Source organism: Pteronotus mesoamericanus, unplaced genomic scaffold, assembly GCF_021234165.1.
Source record: "Pteronotus mesoamericanus isolate MK-2021 breed Mesoamerican mustached bat unplaced genomic scaffold, CSHL_Meso_final scaffold_54, whole genome shotgun sequence".
In the NCBI taxonomy this organism is placed as follows: domain Eukaryota; kingdom Metazoa; phylum Chordata; class Mammalia; order Chiroptera; family Mormoopidae; genus Pteronotus; species Pteronotus mesoamericanus.
The window spans coordinates 32,522,315-32,538,451 of record NW_026555321.1 but is presented as its reverse complement, the minus strand read 5'-3'; the positions used below and the strand labels follow the sequence as shown (position 1 = coordinate 32,538,451).

The window sequence follows — 16,137 nt, the reverse complement described above, 5'->3', positions numbered from 1 at the left end:
ATAACAAATTAGCTACCTACTGAACATCTTTAACCAAAGCAGGTTATTAGTAACTGGAAACTCTCCAGATACATGTTTTTAAACTATCCTTACTAATTAAAAATAGATAAATTAAGATGGGAAATTTTATACAGCCTCAGTAGGAATTGCTAAAATTCATAGAAAGTTAAGCTTGTTTCTTCCTCATTCTCAAATTAGACATAGACTACTAAAATCTTAATCGTATATTTTTCTTGGATCTTTTCTTGCCTTGGTGAGGAGGGGGATGACAAATTTACTACATGGTGTCTGTTTCCTAGAAATACTGACCTTTTTTATCAAATCAAAAATATATGATCAATGACCTAAATAATATATACAAATTCCTCAGGAAATATTTTTAGTGTCTACTGAGCTGCTGTTGCTATTGTCTAATATTAATACTCTGGTTTTGTTCAGCTACAGTTGGGAAGAGTCACTCGTGTTCAAAAGCACCGGAAGATCCTGAGGGCCGCAAGAGATTTGGCTTTGGATACTCTTATAATAGAGTATCGAGGGAAAGTCATGTTACGGCAGCAATTTGAGGTCAATGGGCATTTCTTCAAAAAGTAAGAATATCATTTATTGAGCAGTGAGGGCTAAAAAGGGCCTGGCTGAGCAGTATGGCCATAAAACCATCCTAGTTGATAGACTACTTTCTTGCGGGGGGCGGGGATTACAGCTCAAATAAGCTCATTTTCTATCTGCATTGCTAGAGAAGTGCAAATAAATCTGCAAATTGTTTAATGTATAAAGTGGTGATAACTCCAAGCCAAGCATTCCTTGTTTTGTGCTTATTCTTTAATCAAAAGCAGACAAGCATGTGATATTTTCCAAGTTTAGGAATTGCAAAAGACTGCTGCTTCTTCTGTCAGCATATGCTTCATATTTGAAGTCATGGGGTGGCCTTTTTATTTGTGTTGAGAATTACAGGAATTTTAATTATATCCCTAGACCATACCCCTTTGTGCTCTTCTACTCAAAATTCAATGGTGTAGAGATGTGTGTGGATGCACGTACTTTCGGTAATGATGCTCGGTTCATCAGAAGATCATGTACACCAAATGCAGAGGTAAGATTTCTGTAGCAACTTCTCTTTGAATGGAATCACCAAAGAAAAAGTCTACTGAAGAAGCAATCTGAAAACTTCACCCAGATTAAGGTCTGTAGATAATGGTTATGATCTTCATTGTGAGAGAAACAACAACAACAAAAAAAACTAAAGATGCTTTTATTCTAACAGGATGGAGACAAAGAATAGATTTTCTTTAGTGAGGAAAAACATTTGTTGAAGAGAAAGAGCTAGACTGGATAAGACAAAGGGGTTATATTAAAGAAGCTGGCGTATAATATTGTAGAATATGTCCTTGGGCCCAAACTAAGTTGTATGGTTACAGTTTTTTAGATTGTTAATAGTGTTAAAAAAGAGATTCTAGACATTTTTAGAATTGATTTCTCAGTGAAACCATAACAAGTGAAGCAAGAAAATTACAGAGCTTTTCTTACAGGCTAAGTAAGAAATTTTAATTCTCTGATGAAAATAGCTTTAGGATATAGAGCAGTGATCTTAGCCTGATTTCTAACATCTCAAGATTTATTTATTGAAGTATTACAGATTTTTGAACAATTACTGTGTAATAGTTTCAAATGAAATAGTAGTGTTAAATAACAAACTACTGTGTCTCTAAGTAGGGAGAAATTATTTGGATTAAAAGTTTTTTTTCTTTCTTTGGAGAGTTCCTGGTTTTTATGATAAATCATCAGTCGTATATCTTGTTCACACAGGTGCGACACATGATTGCAGATGGGATGATTCATCTGTGTATTTATGCTGTGTCTGCTATTACCAAGGATGCTGAGGTCACCATAGCATTTGATTATGAATATAGTAACTGGTAAGACTTTCAAAATTTCTGTTTTTTAGAGACTTAGGTACATTGTCCAATACTGCTCAACAGTCTCCTAACAAAGGTATTTTGGTTTACTCCTTTATAGCAAGAATAGCAAAAATTGGGGATATCTATGACACTCCTAGAAATTGTGATAGCATCTGCTGTTAACGCACACAGCACTTGTGCCAGGGGTCATATAGAATGAGAGTTGAAAGATTCACCCCATCCACTCAAACCATATAATCTAGTTATGTATGACAATGCAGAAAAACAGATGGCAAGTCCGATGAGTATGCAATGGGTTTTATTAAGTGAATGCTTTTTCTTACTTGGTCTTCTTAGGCAAAAGTTATATGGTAAATTGATGGTTTGGCACATGTACAGTAAAAGTGATAATCATAGTAGGTAAAAGGAGGTGGTGAAGGTAAACAGAAAATAGTAAGTATGGCCACTTCAGACTTACTGATTCACTGCCCAATAAATAGCATAAAGACAGTTGGAAGAATTGAATTTAGTGGGGGCTTGCTTTCCTTTCCACTGACTGTTTTGTCACTGAAGAGTTGGAGTTACATAGAAACACAGAATATTGAAAATACTCATTTAACTTTTCTTTGAGTAAGTTAGACAGAGACTCTAATGACTGTTTTACTCATTCAGAGATAATACCAGGAGAAATTATAGGCTTGCACTCGATCCACTGAACCATACGAGCCAGGGTAGAAGAAACTACCACACTAATACTTCAAGAGAATGAATGGATAATATAAGTGATTTTTAATGGTACTGAGACAGGCACCTGTGTTTATTTCTTTGAACCAGTAATTATAAAGTGGACTGTGCGTGTCACAAGGGGAACCGGAATTGCCCTATACAGAAGAGGAACCCCAGTGCTGCAGAACTGCCACTCCCTCCTCCTCCAAGCCTGCCCATCATCGGAGCAGAGACCAGACGGAGAAAAGCACGACGGAAAGAGCTAGAGATGGAGCAGCAGAATGAGGCTGTAGAAGAGGATGCCAACCCACAACCAGAACAAGCTTCTGAGAAAGTGACTGTATCCAGTGACCATGAGGTAATTGTCCTTGGCCAGATGCTATTGCTGTGGTATTGATCATCTCTAAATGAGGAGATCCCAGGTTGCCATATGTTTGATGTAGGGAATCAATAGAACACTTAATGCCATTCATATCAAGGTGGGTGTGTGCCCATTTTTTTCTCTCTTTTTTCTTAGCAATGTTAATATCTCTTCGACTACTTTCCAGGTTTTAGTGCAGAGAATGGGGCTTATCATCTGTGTTTACCATGTAGCCCCACAAAAGTAACACTATCAAGCACTAGAAATTATTTCTAGAGAGTTTTAAGCTATAGCCGGGGGGCGGGGGGGACAGACTGGTTTGTTTTTTTTCCTAGAGCTTGTAAGTACAGCTGAATGTTGACTCTGTCTTAAAGGAAATAGACAATCCAGAAGAAGAGAAGGAAGAGGTTACAGATGACCAGGAGAACCCAGCTCATAGCAGGAGGGTGAGTACCTTCTAACATCCTTTTGTTTCTGCTGATTTCTACTACCTACAGCATGTGAAGCCCTTCTGTTCTGAGTTTGTATCATCTTGGACAACACATTATGCCATCATCTGTAGGTTACAAATAGGGCTTTTTCTATAAAGTAGATTTCATCGTGTTTTTTATTTTTGTACACACGTGGTATTAGTCTGGTGGTGGTGGTAATGATGATGATGATCATGGTCTGTAGAAGCTTCTCACTAACATTCTCATTTCCTGAAAACTGTCTGGTTGAAACAGAACGTTTCTGTTGGGGCTACTTGCTCTGACTGAGGAATTTTCTAAGTTTGTGTGAGTTCTGACATTTAAAAATCCCTATTGGTTATATGGGTTCAAAAAGTCTACTTTTTTGCTCAAACCATTCATGTTTATTTCTGTCTCTGTGAAGAAGTTCAAGAAAACCTAGTTGGTTATTTTTGAACTCTGAAAATGGAGAGAAATACTGGGTTTGATGACTTCTTTTATATTAAAAGTTTCAAAATAGCTGGCCTTCTTAGAGAAGTTCATGTTTGACCTTGCCTTCCTTTACAACTCTCACACTTACATACAATATTTTATTTTTTAGTTTTTATCTTTTGTCCTCCAAAAGATAACATGTACTAGTGGTTTTATAAATGTGTATGAATTGCCATATTATTTCTGAAAAGTTGTCCCCTCATCTTGGTTGAGGCTTTCTTCTATGCTAATGCTATTTCTTTCTAGACCCGGGAAGATAGGAAGGTTGAAGCCATCATGCATGCTTTCGAAAACTTAGAGAAAAGAAAGAAGCGGCGGGATCAGTCCTTGGAACAAAGCAACTCTGACATAGAGGTTACTACCACCACCTCGGAGACACCTGTAGGGGAAGAAACAAAAACTGAAGCCCCTGAATCTGAAGTTAGCAACTCTGCTTTAAATGTGCCCGTCCCAAGCACCCCACAGAGTATTGGGGTGAACACCCGGAGGTCTTCCCAAGCTGGGGTAAGAGAAGAAAAGAGCCCAGGGCTTCAACATCCTTGCTTTTACCAGTGTCAGTTGCCTGTGTTTTTGAATGGTTAAAATCAGCATTTTGGCTTTACCTTATATTGCATTAAATAAGGCCATTTTCATCAGCTGTGGGATGTAGGGAGACAGAATTGGAATGACTAGATACTTTAGTCTGGAATGGAACTTCATACTGTTTTTGCCAGATAAACTGTTGATGATGAGTTCATAAAAATTACTCAGTTTCTCCTTTTCTGTATAGGAGTTATAGAGCTGCACTTTCATAGTATTCTCAGGATAAGTTCATGTTTCCCTTCCCTACCCTAGCCATAAATTCTAAGCCTTAAGCTAAAACTTCAGTGTCTGGGTAAGAAAGAGAAGAATTGTCTTCTTTGCAAGAACCCTAAAATTAGGTGACTACTTTCAGCTGACCTTTGACCTATTTTATAAATGCTTAGAGGAAAAAAAACAACCAACCAAGACATCTACCTGCAGCCTGTTTAGGTAATTTAAATGTATACATTTCTGTAAGGGCTACATTTGAAATTAGTACTTCTACATGCTCACTTTTTTCACCAGTAAACATTCAAAATGCTTAAAATGAATAGAAGACTAGATAGAATGTTTGCTGTTAAGAAATTTCTGGTAAGCATTTTCTCTGTTATTGTTATAGGATGTTGCTGCAGAAAAACCAGTCCCCAAACCACCTCCAGCAAAGCCTTCTAGGCCCCGACCGAAGAGTCGAATTTCTCGGTACCGGACCAGTTCAGCCCAAAGACTAAAACGTCAGAAGCAGGCCATTGCACAGCAGGCAGAGTTGTCACAAGCTGCCTTGGAAGAGGGAGGAAGTAACAGCTCAGTAACTCCTACTGAAGCTGGAAGTATAGATAGTTCAGGAGAAAACAGGCAATTAACAGGGTCTGATCCAGCTGTGGTGTCAGTTGCTGGATCCCATGTCAACCGTGCGGCATCTAAATACCCCAAAACCAAAAAGGTAAGTCACGAAAACATCTTCATGAGTCTAGTCTGGCAAGGGTTGTGTCTTAGTAAAGTGAGAGGACCTGTAATACCCAGAAAAAAAAAATATTCAAAGTATTATTAAATTAAAAGTTCTAGATAAAATGCTTTTGACACTGTGGGCTAAAGCCATTCTGATACAGTTAATTTGTTCCCATAATTTTAAGGCAGAGCTAAATCATGTTATCTGGGATTATTCCACCTTTGTGGTTACAGAGAGGGTGAAGGAAGATGTCCCTGCCCAATTCATACTCTGCAGCTGCTGTATCTACCTGTGTCCTAGTTTTTAGATAAGGTTTGTCTTTATCATCTTAACACTGCTGCCTCTGGCTTCTACACCTGCAGCATCAACTAATGATCTCTTTTTACCTTAGTATCTAGTTACAGAATGGTTGAATGACAAAGCAGAGAAGCAAGAATGCCCTGTTGAATGCCCTTTACGTATTACCACGGACCCAACTGTACTGGCAACGACCCTGAACATGTTACCCGGTCTTATCCATTCCCCGTTAATTTGCACCACCCCCAAACACTACATTCGCTTTGGCTCACCCTTTATCCCTGAGAGGCGTCGAAGGCCCCTTCTGCCTGATGGCACATTCAGCTCCTGTAAAAAGGTATGTCTATATTTATTTTTAACTTAGGTTGCCTGTAACCATAACATATCTAACACATTCTCCAGATAGCCACTCTCTGCCCATGTGAGTTTATTATGAGTTAGTTGTTCAGCCATGAACATTGATGCATCAAAAGTCAGTGGGACTAAGGTGGGATGTATACTGTGTTTTTGGTGCTCAGATTGTGAGAATTCACTGTTGTCTTTTCAGAGAGCCCTTGAGGTTACTGAGTTGAGAGCGCACAGCATTTGATGCCTGGGTAGGGAGGGTTGTTTTGTGTGTGCTCTTGTGGTACTGGTTAATATGTTCATTTGTGAATTTGAGTGAGATTGGGCCCCAGGTATTGTAGAGCACTGTTGCATAAGTTAAAAATGATCGAATTGTGTTTTAAATTAATTCAATCACTATTATCTTTGAATGCGAGTAGAGGGAAAGTCCTATTACAATTGGCATAATTCCTGCTCCTTGATCAAATGACAAGTTGGATTGTTTATTCCCTAGTGAGTATGGGACCTACTATAAATTCATTCTCTCTTTCTCTTCCTGTCTCTCCTTTCTCTAGTTACATACTGTTTTTGGATCTAGTGGCAGTAGTGTTTGATGGTTGTTTGTTTTTGGAATGTTCTTTCTTAATTCCCAGAAGCCCTGAATATTTTCCAAAGGTGTCTCTCGGGAATAGATCACTCCCTCAGACTATAATGTCGTTTTTGTGTTTCTAGAAGTATAGGACACACTTTCATTTGGTCTTCCTTTGAGGTAGTCTGTTCCCTGGAACACCCTTTTCTCTTATCCTCAGATCTGGATTCAGGCTGCCTTCCTCAGTGTCTGCCATTGCCCTCCTCCACTGGCATCACGTACATGAGGATGCTGCATGTAGATTATTTGATGTGATGAAGTCTCCAACTCCAGGCAGGTCTTCCCTGACTCCTCCAAACTTAAAGCTTTTTCTCTTTCCCCAAAGAGCAGAAATTATTTCTTGGGGGGCGGGGGGCATGAAAGATGAGCCAGAGTGGTGTGGGATATGGAGGGGAGGAGGGCAACAGGGATCTGTGCACAAAGGAAGGGCGCTACCACTGAATAAGCAGCATACACTGAAGAAAATTCTTTTCCTAATCGCACATCTTACCTACTAAGTATTTGAGTCACCTACTGGTTTGGGGAAAATTCCCAAGTAGAAGAACTCCTAAAGAGAAATTTGACCATGAGATCTTTGCAAGAAGGGTTTGTAGATAATGCAATAACAAAGTGCTAGGCTTTTAAGGATGTTAACTGTTGAAGAATCTTATCAAGCCAGATTGTAGAATCTCCTATTTTGGTCCTTTATGAAGTGTGGACAATTATCTAGTACAGATTTATAGTGAAGTCTGAATTGTAAATAGTATGGATGAGCCTCTGGAAATGACGCCTTGATTATTCTGATGCTGAGTTACAATCATTCTATTCCCATCTTGCTTTTCCAACTAGCAGAGTCCTATAAAAACCAAAAACATGTAGAAATATGGCTTCAAGTTTCATAGAAAGTCCATTTCTTAGAGCTCTTTTTACCTGGTCATGGTTTAGAGCTTGTATCTGTGGTTCATCTTTGTATCTCCACTGGCAACTGATAGAAATCCTACTTAACTCATGTTTGTGTTATATTCTCCAACTGTGTCTGTCTGTCCTCAGTCTTGTTTTATACAGGCTCTGCTCAGGCACTTTCATCTGTATGTATCATACCACTCTTCAGGAGTTCAGGCTATGAATGTAGAATTAGCATAACAGTTACCTTATTTAAATTGGGTCTTGTTTAAGTTCAGATCTGAATTGTTTATATTAAAAATCAGAATACAGTTTTTTTTATGGGGCAAAACTAATGAAATTGGGTCTTTCATATAGCACTTGAACTCAGCTTTATTCTAGATGGGGGTGGAGAAGAATTGATTATTCATAGATTGGTTAGAAAGTATTTACCTAGTGCAGGACCTAAGATTTCCATGATTAAGCAAAGTCGTGATAAATTTATGAAGACCACTTAGAGAACAATGTAAGTTAAAACAAATAGATAAGAAAAACCATCATCCATGGAATTAGTTAGAACAGTGTATATTCTTAACAGGCCTACTGTTTTATATCTCATTAAAGGAGTTACAGGCCTCATAAGTTTAAAAAAAAGAGTATAAGGTCACATATGTATATTTGCACTCAGATTCTTAGATTATTTGACAGAATATTTTATTATCTCCCTGGAGTTTCTAAAGTAAATTGAACCATAGTTCTTAAAAAGCATGTTGTGGTATGTATATCTTGTTGGCTCTTCCTTCACGTCTTACTTTAGAATGGAAGCACTTATAAGTGGCTAACAAGTATTTTGGTAGCATCCCTCCTTGTTCTCTGTAAATCCTCTCTAAACTTACCTTGTAGGCATAATATATGTGGGTCATTTGGTCTCCAAGCTTTCTTAGAAAACCATCCTGACTGAAAGTGAAACAGTGCTTTGTGTTGGTATTTCATTGTATACACTGGAGTGCTATTAATCTCTGTATCTCTATACATAGCATTGAAGTTCAGCTGAACATGTATGTTCAGCACTCTGCTACAAGCCTTTGCATGCATTATCTCACTTAGCCTACGTGACAACCCTGTGAGAATGAGATAATCATCCTTAATTTACAAATTAGAAGCTTTGGCTTAGAAAGGTTCAGTAACTTGCCCAGAGTTAAGCAGCTAGTAAAAGGCACAGCCAGGTTTCAGCAGAGATCTTTGAACTCTAAAACCCAAACTACTTCCTTGCTCTTTATCCTTTAAAACATTTTTCTCCCATTTCTGAGGTTCCTATACAGAGTTTCACAGAAGGAAGAAAAACGTTCCTTTGACCTGGGGGTGGCAGTATCTAATGTTAATTTATTATCTATAGGGATGATTTGAACTTGTTAGGTACAGATGTTTGTGTTCCTTTTTTATGGGCCCTAAAATATTATGTAGATGTAGAACAGGGCCAGGAGGAATGGGGTAGATCATGTTTGCTGTGTTTGACCTTATATCTCACCATAGCAGCATCTTAATTTTTAGAATGCCCCATCCTGGTTTTATTTTACCTTTTTGTAGTCATCAGATCCAGAATGTAAATTTCTTTATGAGTGCATCTACTTTTCTCTAGAAAGCACAGTAACCCCAAATGAGTCCTATCAATCTGCTCTGAAAAGAAAAACTTGTAAAGATATCTGTAACGAAGGATTTTTATATTCATTTCTTCCTGACCCTAATTTTTTTTTTTTTTTCATCTATACACCGAGTGATTTGGACAAGGTGACCACTAAGATCTTTTCTAAGTCATAAGGAGCTGTGGTTCTGACAGTTCATCTTTGCATCAATATTTTGTGTATGAGAGAGTTCATTTTTGGTCTTGTTTTGGCTTTTCAGAGACCTGGTCATATCCTACAATGTTGATGTAATTCAGTTGATCATTGAGATCTCTTTACTGATTTGTTCACGCTTTTCTCCTCATGTTCACAGCTTTATTTTTGCTTTCATTTGGCAGTCCACAGTGCCATTTGCATTATGTAAAATTTTTCTTGGTGAAATTTTTCTCACATGTTTCCTAAGAAATAATTATTTCCTAAGTTTCTAAGATAGTAAATCTGTTAGAATTGCTGTTTCGTGAAGAGAAGATTTACTTATCTGTAATACTTGTTCTCCGAAAGTGTAAAATTATAATCACCTTTGGTCTTCCTATTTGGGGAAGGATCTGACTCAGAAATTGATGTTTATCCAAATCTGGTCTGTCTTAAGTCAGGGCAGGAGAGCCACAGAGTTGTGAGCAACCTACAACTATTGTATCTTAAGAGAACACAATTACAGGTAAGAAGTCTTCTCTCTTTCAAAGGATGCATAATCTTACTATCCTAATCTTTCCAGGCCTACTTTTGACCTAAATTTATTTCTCATCATTTAGTGAACCGGTATTCACTGCAAAAAAATATGACCTTTTTCCCCTTTTTGATTTCTGCAGAAGATCATTTATTCTGAGGATATTTGCATTATTCATGCAAACTACTTGATAGAAGAAAATTCACAGAATATTCCAACTAAGAGTAGACTTTTTAGAAGTATTTTGGTACCTGCAGTGAAGAGCTCTTCTCATCCAAAGTCTTCCTGTGAATCTTTTCTGTTACTTCCTCAGATGTCTGCAGCACAGGGTAGACAACTCAAGATCTTCTATCTTCCTTCTCAGCACTTATTTTACATGCCAGTTTTATCCTGTATGATCAGTCTCTCTTAAATAAATGCTAAGATTTCTTCCTGTCTCTTTCCATTTCCCCCTTTCCCCCCAGACAGTATGAGAAGTTGAATAATCATTTTTATTGCTTTGGTTTTTCAAGTGGGGATCTCATTACATGTAATCTAGGTTTTCTTAATTTTGCCCAGTAGAGGAATTGATGGGTAATGTTCTAACATGCTGAAACACAATACAGAAAAATATTTGACTGTGGAACTGTATGAGTGTGTTGGATTGCATCTCTCACCAGTAGATATGTAATAACCTGGTTAATGTATTTAAAATAGATATATTAGTAGTTTTAAGTGATTATTGATAATTCCCTGGTTCTTTTCCCATTATAGCGCTGGATAAAGCAAGCCTTGGAAGAAGGGATGACTCAAACATCATCTGTACCCCAAGAGACTAGAACTCAGCAGCTATACCAAAGTAATGAGAATAGTAACTCTTCTAGTATCTGCAAAGACAATGCAGGTACGTATCTCAAACCCTTCTGAGTATATGAAGCAGTGATTATTTCAGATCCACATAAGAAATTTCAGTAATGGGTACTGAAAGTCTGATACAAAAATAAAAATAGCAGCCCTGGCTAGTGTGGCTCAGCTGTTTAGAACACCATCTGGCAAACTGAAAGGTCTCCGGTTTGATTCCCAGTCGCAGCACACGCCTAGGTTGCAGACTCGGGCCCCAGTTGGGGCACATATGAGAGGCAACCGATGTTTCTCTCTCACATCGCTGTTCCTCTCCCTCTCTCTCTCCCCCTCTATTCTCCTCTCTCTAAAACCAATAAGCATGTCTTTGGGTAAGGAAAAAAATTATATATGAAATAGTATTGTTCGCTAAATAGTTACTTTACATCTGTCTTTACAGAGGAAGAGAGAGATCTCAAGTCAGGGATCAGTTTTCCCAAGATGACAAAGATGGAACTAGACAGTGTGCAGATAACAACAGAAATGGTTATGAAAAGGTTAGATACATTTAAAGTAGTAAGTTTAGGAAACTTTTATTCATATTTATAAAAGGGGAGATAAGCAAGAAAGATGCGGAACACTGTTCAAGAATCAACTGCAAATGTAGGTAATTAAATTGGGTATGGGTTGGTTGAAGGGTTGGGATGAATGAGGTAAACAAGAAAGTATTACGAATTGTTTGTTTTCACAAGAACTTGTACTGTTAGTGTAAAATCTTTTAGAAGATACAATCTTGAATCCTGTTTAAAATCCCCATAAGTTCTTTTAAACTCCAGGGTCATGAAAAATCATCTGGCCCACTGGTTTTCACAGTGACTCTTGTTGGGGGTTTCATGGAATTGCAGTTGAAATCACTGGTGCATGAGTTTGTGTGATACCAACTTATTTTGGGACAGTCCTTTTACTACAGTTTTTCCTGCCAGTATCCACCTAATTGAAAGTGCCTGTATTTCCCTAAGTTAATCTCTAAATCAATTTTGTGGATATTATGCAAACAAAACAAAACAAAATAAATTAGATGCTAAAGGTTATGTAAGGCTACAGCTCACATGAGAATATTTCAGATTTTCATAAAAACCACTCGTTTCTATTCTTTGACCTGCTGAGTAAATATGAACTTGAATTAAATTAATAGGTTTGTCTGTTAATGTCTGCTTTATGTTAAAATTTTGTATAATGTATTTTGGAGAAAGTAGGCTGCTAAAAAAATTTTTTTTTTTAATTTATTGACTTAGTTTATTCTTCTATCTCTAGATTGGATTATACCTTATAAATTATCACATGTATTAAACCCCAAGATAAGAAAATCCCAGTATGGAACATGTGGAAGATAAATGATACCATATATTTAAAATATCTTATTCTCTTCTTCTTCATGTTCCATGGAGATTTACTCAATCCAGATTAATATAAATGAAAAGGCAGATAGCAGACTGGGAGATTATAACATTTTTGACAAAGGGTCAACATTCTTACTACTTTAAGAACCCTTACAAATTAAGAACATGATTTTAAAATATTGAAAAATCCCTAAATGGGTTAAGTGTTAACAATATGAATGCCATGCTGCCATTAAAATTTTAATTTAGATTTCTGTTATCATCGGAAGATTTTTTTACCATGTGTTTCTGAGTGAAAGTACTAAGTTTTTGAGCAATCTGATTTAGACAAGAGTCAATAAGGCCATGTTAAGAAAGAGGTCTAGATGAAAATACAGCAGGATATTAGCAGTACATTAATTTAAATGTGATTTCAAGTTGTATATTTTAATAAGTGGATGTTCATGTAATTTTGGGATGTAGTTGAATAAAGGTAAAAAACTAAAAGATGGATAGATTTAACCACATAAAATTTGAAAGCTGTGTATGGGAAAAGAGAAACTGGAAAACATTTTTTCATAAATATAGTACTATTAACAGAAAAATGCAAAAGACCGCTGGCCCATAAACTTCACAAGGGCAGACATCGGGTCTGTTTTGTTGAATCTGATATCATGATACGTATTTTAAATGAATGGCCTGTATGTTGATTTCAGAGTGGGTTCATATGTACTTTCTAGCTTTTCTGCAGTGAACTTCATCACATATAATTACCTTTAGTAGTTACAGTATTGGACCTAGCAGTATAGTGGTCTTTTAAGAGAGTCACTGTTTTAAGACTGTTGGAATATAGAAAAGGTATTTCTAAGTATAGGTCATGAATGACTTGTTTATTTGATACCTAGGCACTTTTCAAAATGAGAAAAGAAAAATAAGAAAACTGATTATCTGGAGCAAAAGGAAAATACGAATACACTTCCAATCCAGGAAAATAAATTCTCAAATGTTAGAAGGGAAAATCTACATCTCCAGTATTTTTTGCACTTACTCTTCCCTGTGTTTAAAATCTACTCTAGTTCAGGGCTTCATAGCTTTGTTAAGTACTCCATTAATTCAAGTCGTTCCAAGTTCTAACCTTTGCTACGAGGCTACTATTCCTGAAGCATAACTCTGATCATGATCTGCTGTCCCAAAACTTTCCTTTGAAGGTCTGGAATACATGTTATTCCACTTACCAAGCCTTTGGGATATAATTTAACCTAGCCATTATTAAAAATGTTGATGGGAACCAGATTACCTAGTCTTTATCTCTCTACACATCAAATTCCTCATCCTTAAAATGGGGAATAATAATAATAGTTCTGGATTTATAGAATTGTTTGAATTAAATCTGATTAATTCACATGGAGCATATAATATAGTGCCTAGTATATAATAAGCACTGAAATGCGTAATTATTTTTTACTAACAGAGCAGTATGATCACCTCTGTTGAAGTCTTAAACTTATACTAAACATGTTTTACATATATTTTCTGTTTCTTACAGATTTGTAAATACCTTTAAATAGAGATGATGGCCATTTCACATAATCTAGGTCACTGATTTTCTTATAGGAATATTAAGTAAATATCTTTTAACTGTTGTAAATGAATGCAAATAGATGTTTTCCACAGAGAAAGCGAGGTGTAGGGTGCTTTGGGCCTAAGTAATCACCAAAATATATACAAGAGTAGCTCCTTTTTAAGTGGACCTAGAAAGCATAGAGAGTAGGATATTCTAATGAGAAAGAGTACCAGCTTAGTTTTTGGAAATGGTTGGGAGTTTTTGTAGAAGTCATTTCACGCTTTGAAGCACTCTAAACTAGGAACTAGATATAGATCAGGTAATCGGTATGTACCTCTTCCCTTCTAAAGTATAATGTTACAGAAAGCTGCTGAGAAATGGCAAAAAATGTATAAGAGAAGGTAAAAGAAGTACGTAGTTAGCTTGTCAACTACGTGTTAATTGAGTAGAGGTGACATATTAATTGAGTAGAGGGTGATGAAAGTGACACAGATTTGGGGTTTTGGGAAACTCATAAAAAAATTAGTTTACATTTTCTACTGGAAGAGATCAATTAGCTCCAGGGATCAATCAGAAGTGTCAGATTCATCTGGTAATTCTCTGGGAGATAGTTTTGAAAATTAAGTATGGCAATTAAAGAGTTTCTTTGGGCTTTTGGTTTAATTGCAGGAGATAACAATGGGATGAAGCAAAAGAGGGGTCAAGAGCCATTGTGGGCTAGAGATTAATGCTTTACTACAGAGCCTCCTTTTAAACTGTAGTTTCAGCCTCTCATCTGAGCTTTGTATTTCACAGACCTGTTGAGCCCATTAAAGAAATGGAAGTCTCGCTATCTAATGGAGCAGAACGTCACCAAGTTACTTCGGCCTCTTTCTCCAGTCACACCACCCCCTCCCAATTCAGGCTCAAAGAGCCCGCAACTGACCACACCTGGCCCATCTCACCCAGAAGAAGAATGTCGAAATGGATACAGCCTCATGTTCTCACCAATTACGTCTCTTACTACTGCTAGTCGCTGCAATACTCCTCTGCAGTTTGAGGTGATTTGGGTTTGGTTGTTGGGAGTGCTGAATATAAAGTCATCATTTGCACCTCCTCATTTCAAATGTATCATTCCAAATGCTTTTTTACCATGTTCCTTGCCCGCCTCAGCAGTAGAATGGGAAACTTCAGGGTCAGTGTGAACTATTACCTGGTAGCCTCTCATCTTGGCAGTCCACATACTTCCCAAAATAGGAATAGTTCCACCACAGATGACATTCATTGGCCTTTCTGCATGCAGTCCCTCAGGCTCCTTAACGTTAGGTGGTAAGCATGCTAGATCTCCATCTTTGTCTTTACTACTTTGGTTTAAAGTAGGCATGTAGGTGCCTAGTAATCATGAATGGCACCAGCCTGAGAGTTCTGATCATCCTGTTTGTCTTTGTTTTTAGGCCTATAAATCAGTGAAGTGTCTTTATTGCTCTGTATTCTTGTTATGGCCTCAGGAAATAGAGATTGACAAAGCATATGGTTTATGGCAAATGAGGGGGTTTTTCCTACTGCAGTACCTTCCCTTTTTGTTATAACATATTAGGAATGAGCCAAACTAGCAACATGTGTTTATAAAGAGTTTGATTACATTGACTCTCTGGATCAAGTTAGAAATGTGTATCTCAACTGTTTCAAAACACTTATTCTGAATCACTTTGGTATTCAAGATTGGGTGACAGCAGATTTGCCAAGTAGATTCCATGTGTATTAAGAAACACATCTATTGCATGTTGCTTTGATTTATAATTAAACTAAACAGACACGATCTTTTCCTTCTCAGAAAAATTTGTTCTTATCACTAAACACACTCAGATCTGCCCCTAGCTTGCACTTTTCCAGATGTGTTCTTTAAAAAGGTGACTCTCCTAACCAATGCCATCCTCCTCCCTGTTCAGCTTTTATGAGAGCCTGGGGATTAAAAATACAAGGACTTGAAAATGGCTAACTCAGAAAGAAGCAGCTAGCAACCTTGAAAACAAGAGGCAGCTATACCTAAGCTATATCATGTTAACTTTACTTTTGGGAGGAGGTGAAAAACTTTCCTGGTTACATGAGATTTCTAGGGAATTTACTGTACTAGATTCCCTGTGGCATTCTTTTTAGCCAGATACAGTAAAGCAACTGATTGAAGCCTTGCTAAATTTTCCCGGTCTAATTACAGTTGACTTTGGAGTTTTCAACTAGAGTTTGATACGTAAAATTTCTTGAGAGGACCTAGAGGGCAGTATATTATAGGAATAGGGTTTCATACTTTGTCATTGCAGGTTTTATTATAATTAAACGTGAAATTAGAAGGTAAGTCGCCTTCCGAAACAGCCAAATTTAGAACTCGGTGCATTTCCCGTCGCTTGTGCCATTTTGGATAACTATGAAACACTATGAAAATGTAAGAACTTCACCATCCTGACCATTCTTATCATCATTCTAATTAC

The 16,137-nt window shown here is 37.2% G+C and overlaps 1 protein-coding gene across 15 annotated transcripts in view; it reads left to right on the top strand.

Moving 5' to 3' along the window:
- Positions 1 to 16,137, top strand: part of SETD5 (SET domain containing 5) — a 74,120-nt gene that overhangs the window by 46,805 nt on the left and 11,178 nt on the right. For all 15 annotated transcript variants that reach the window (XM_054595184.1, XM_054595191.1, XM_054595188.1 and 12 more), the window contains 10 exons: positions 439 to 587; positions 973 to 1,090; positions 1,804 to 1,913; positions 2,730 to 2,979; positions 3,357 to 3,428; positions 4,170 to 4,427; positions 5,104 to 5,424; positions 5,822 to 6,064; positions 10,664 to 10,793; positions 14,468 to 14,712. In XM_054595184.1, coding sequence (XP_054451159.1) covers positions 439 to 587; positions 973 to 1,090; positions 1,804 to 1,913; positions 2,730 to 2,979; positions 3,357 to 3,428; positions 4,170 to 4,427; positions 5,104 to 5,424; positions 5,822 to 6,064; positions 10,664 to 10,793; positions 14,468 to 14,712 — 1,896 coding nt within the window. The remainder of the gene's footprint in view (positions 1 to 438; positions 588 to 972; positions 1,091 to 1,803; positions 1,914 to 2,729; positions 2,980 to 3,356; positions 3,429 to 4,169; positions 4,428 to 5,103; positions 5,425 to 5,821; positions 6,065 to 10,663; positions 10,794 to 14,467; positions 14,713 to 16,137) is intronic.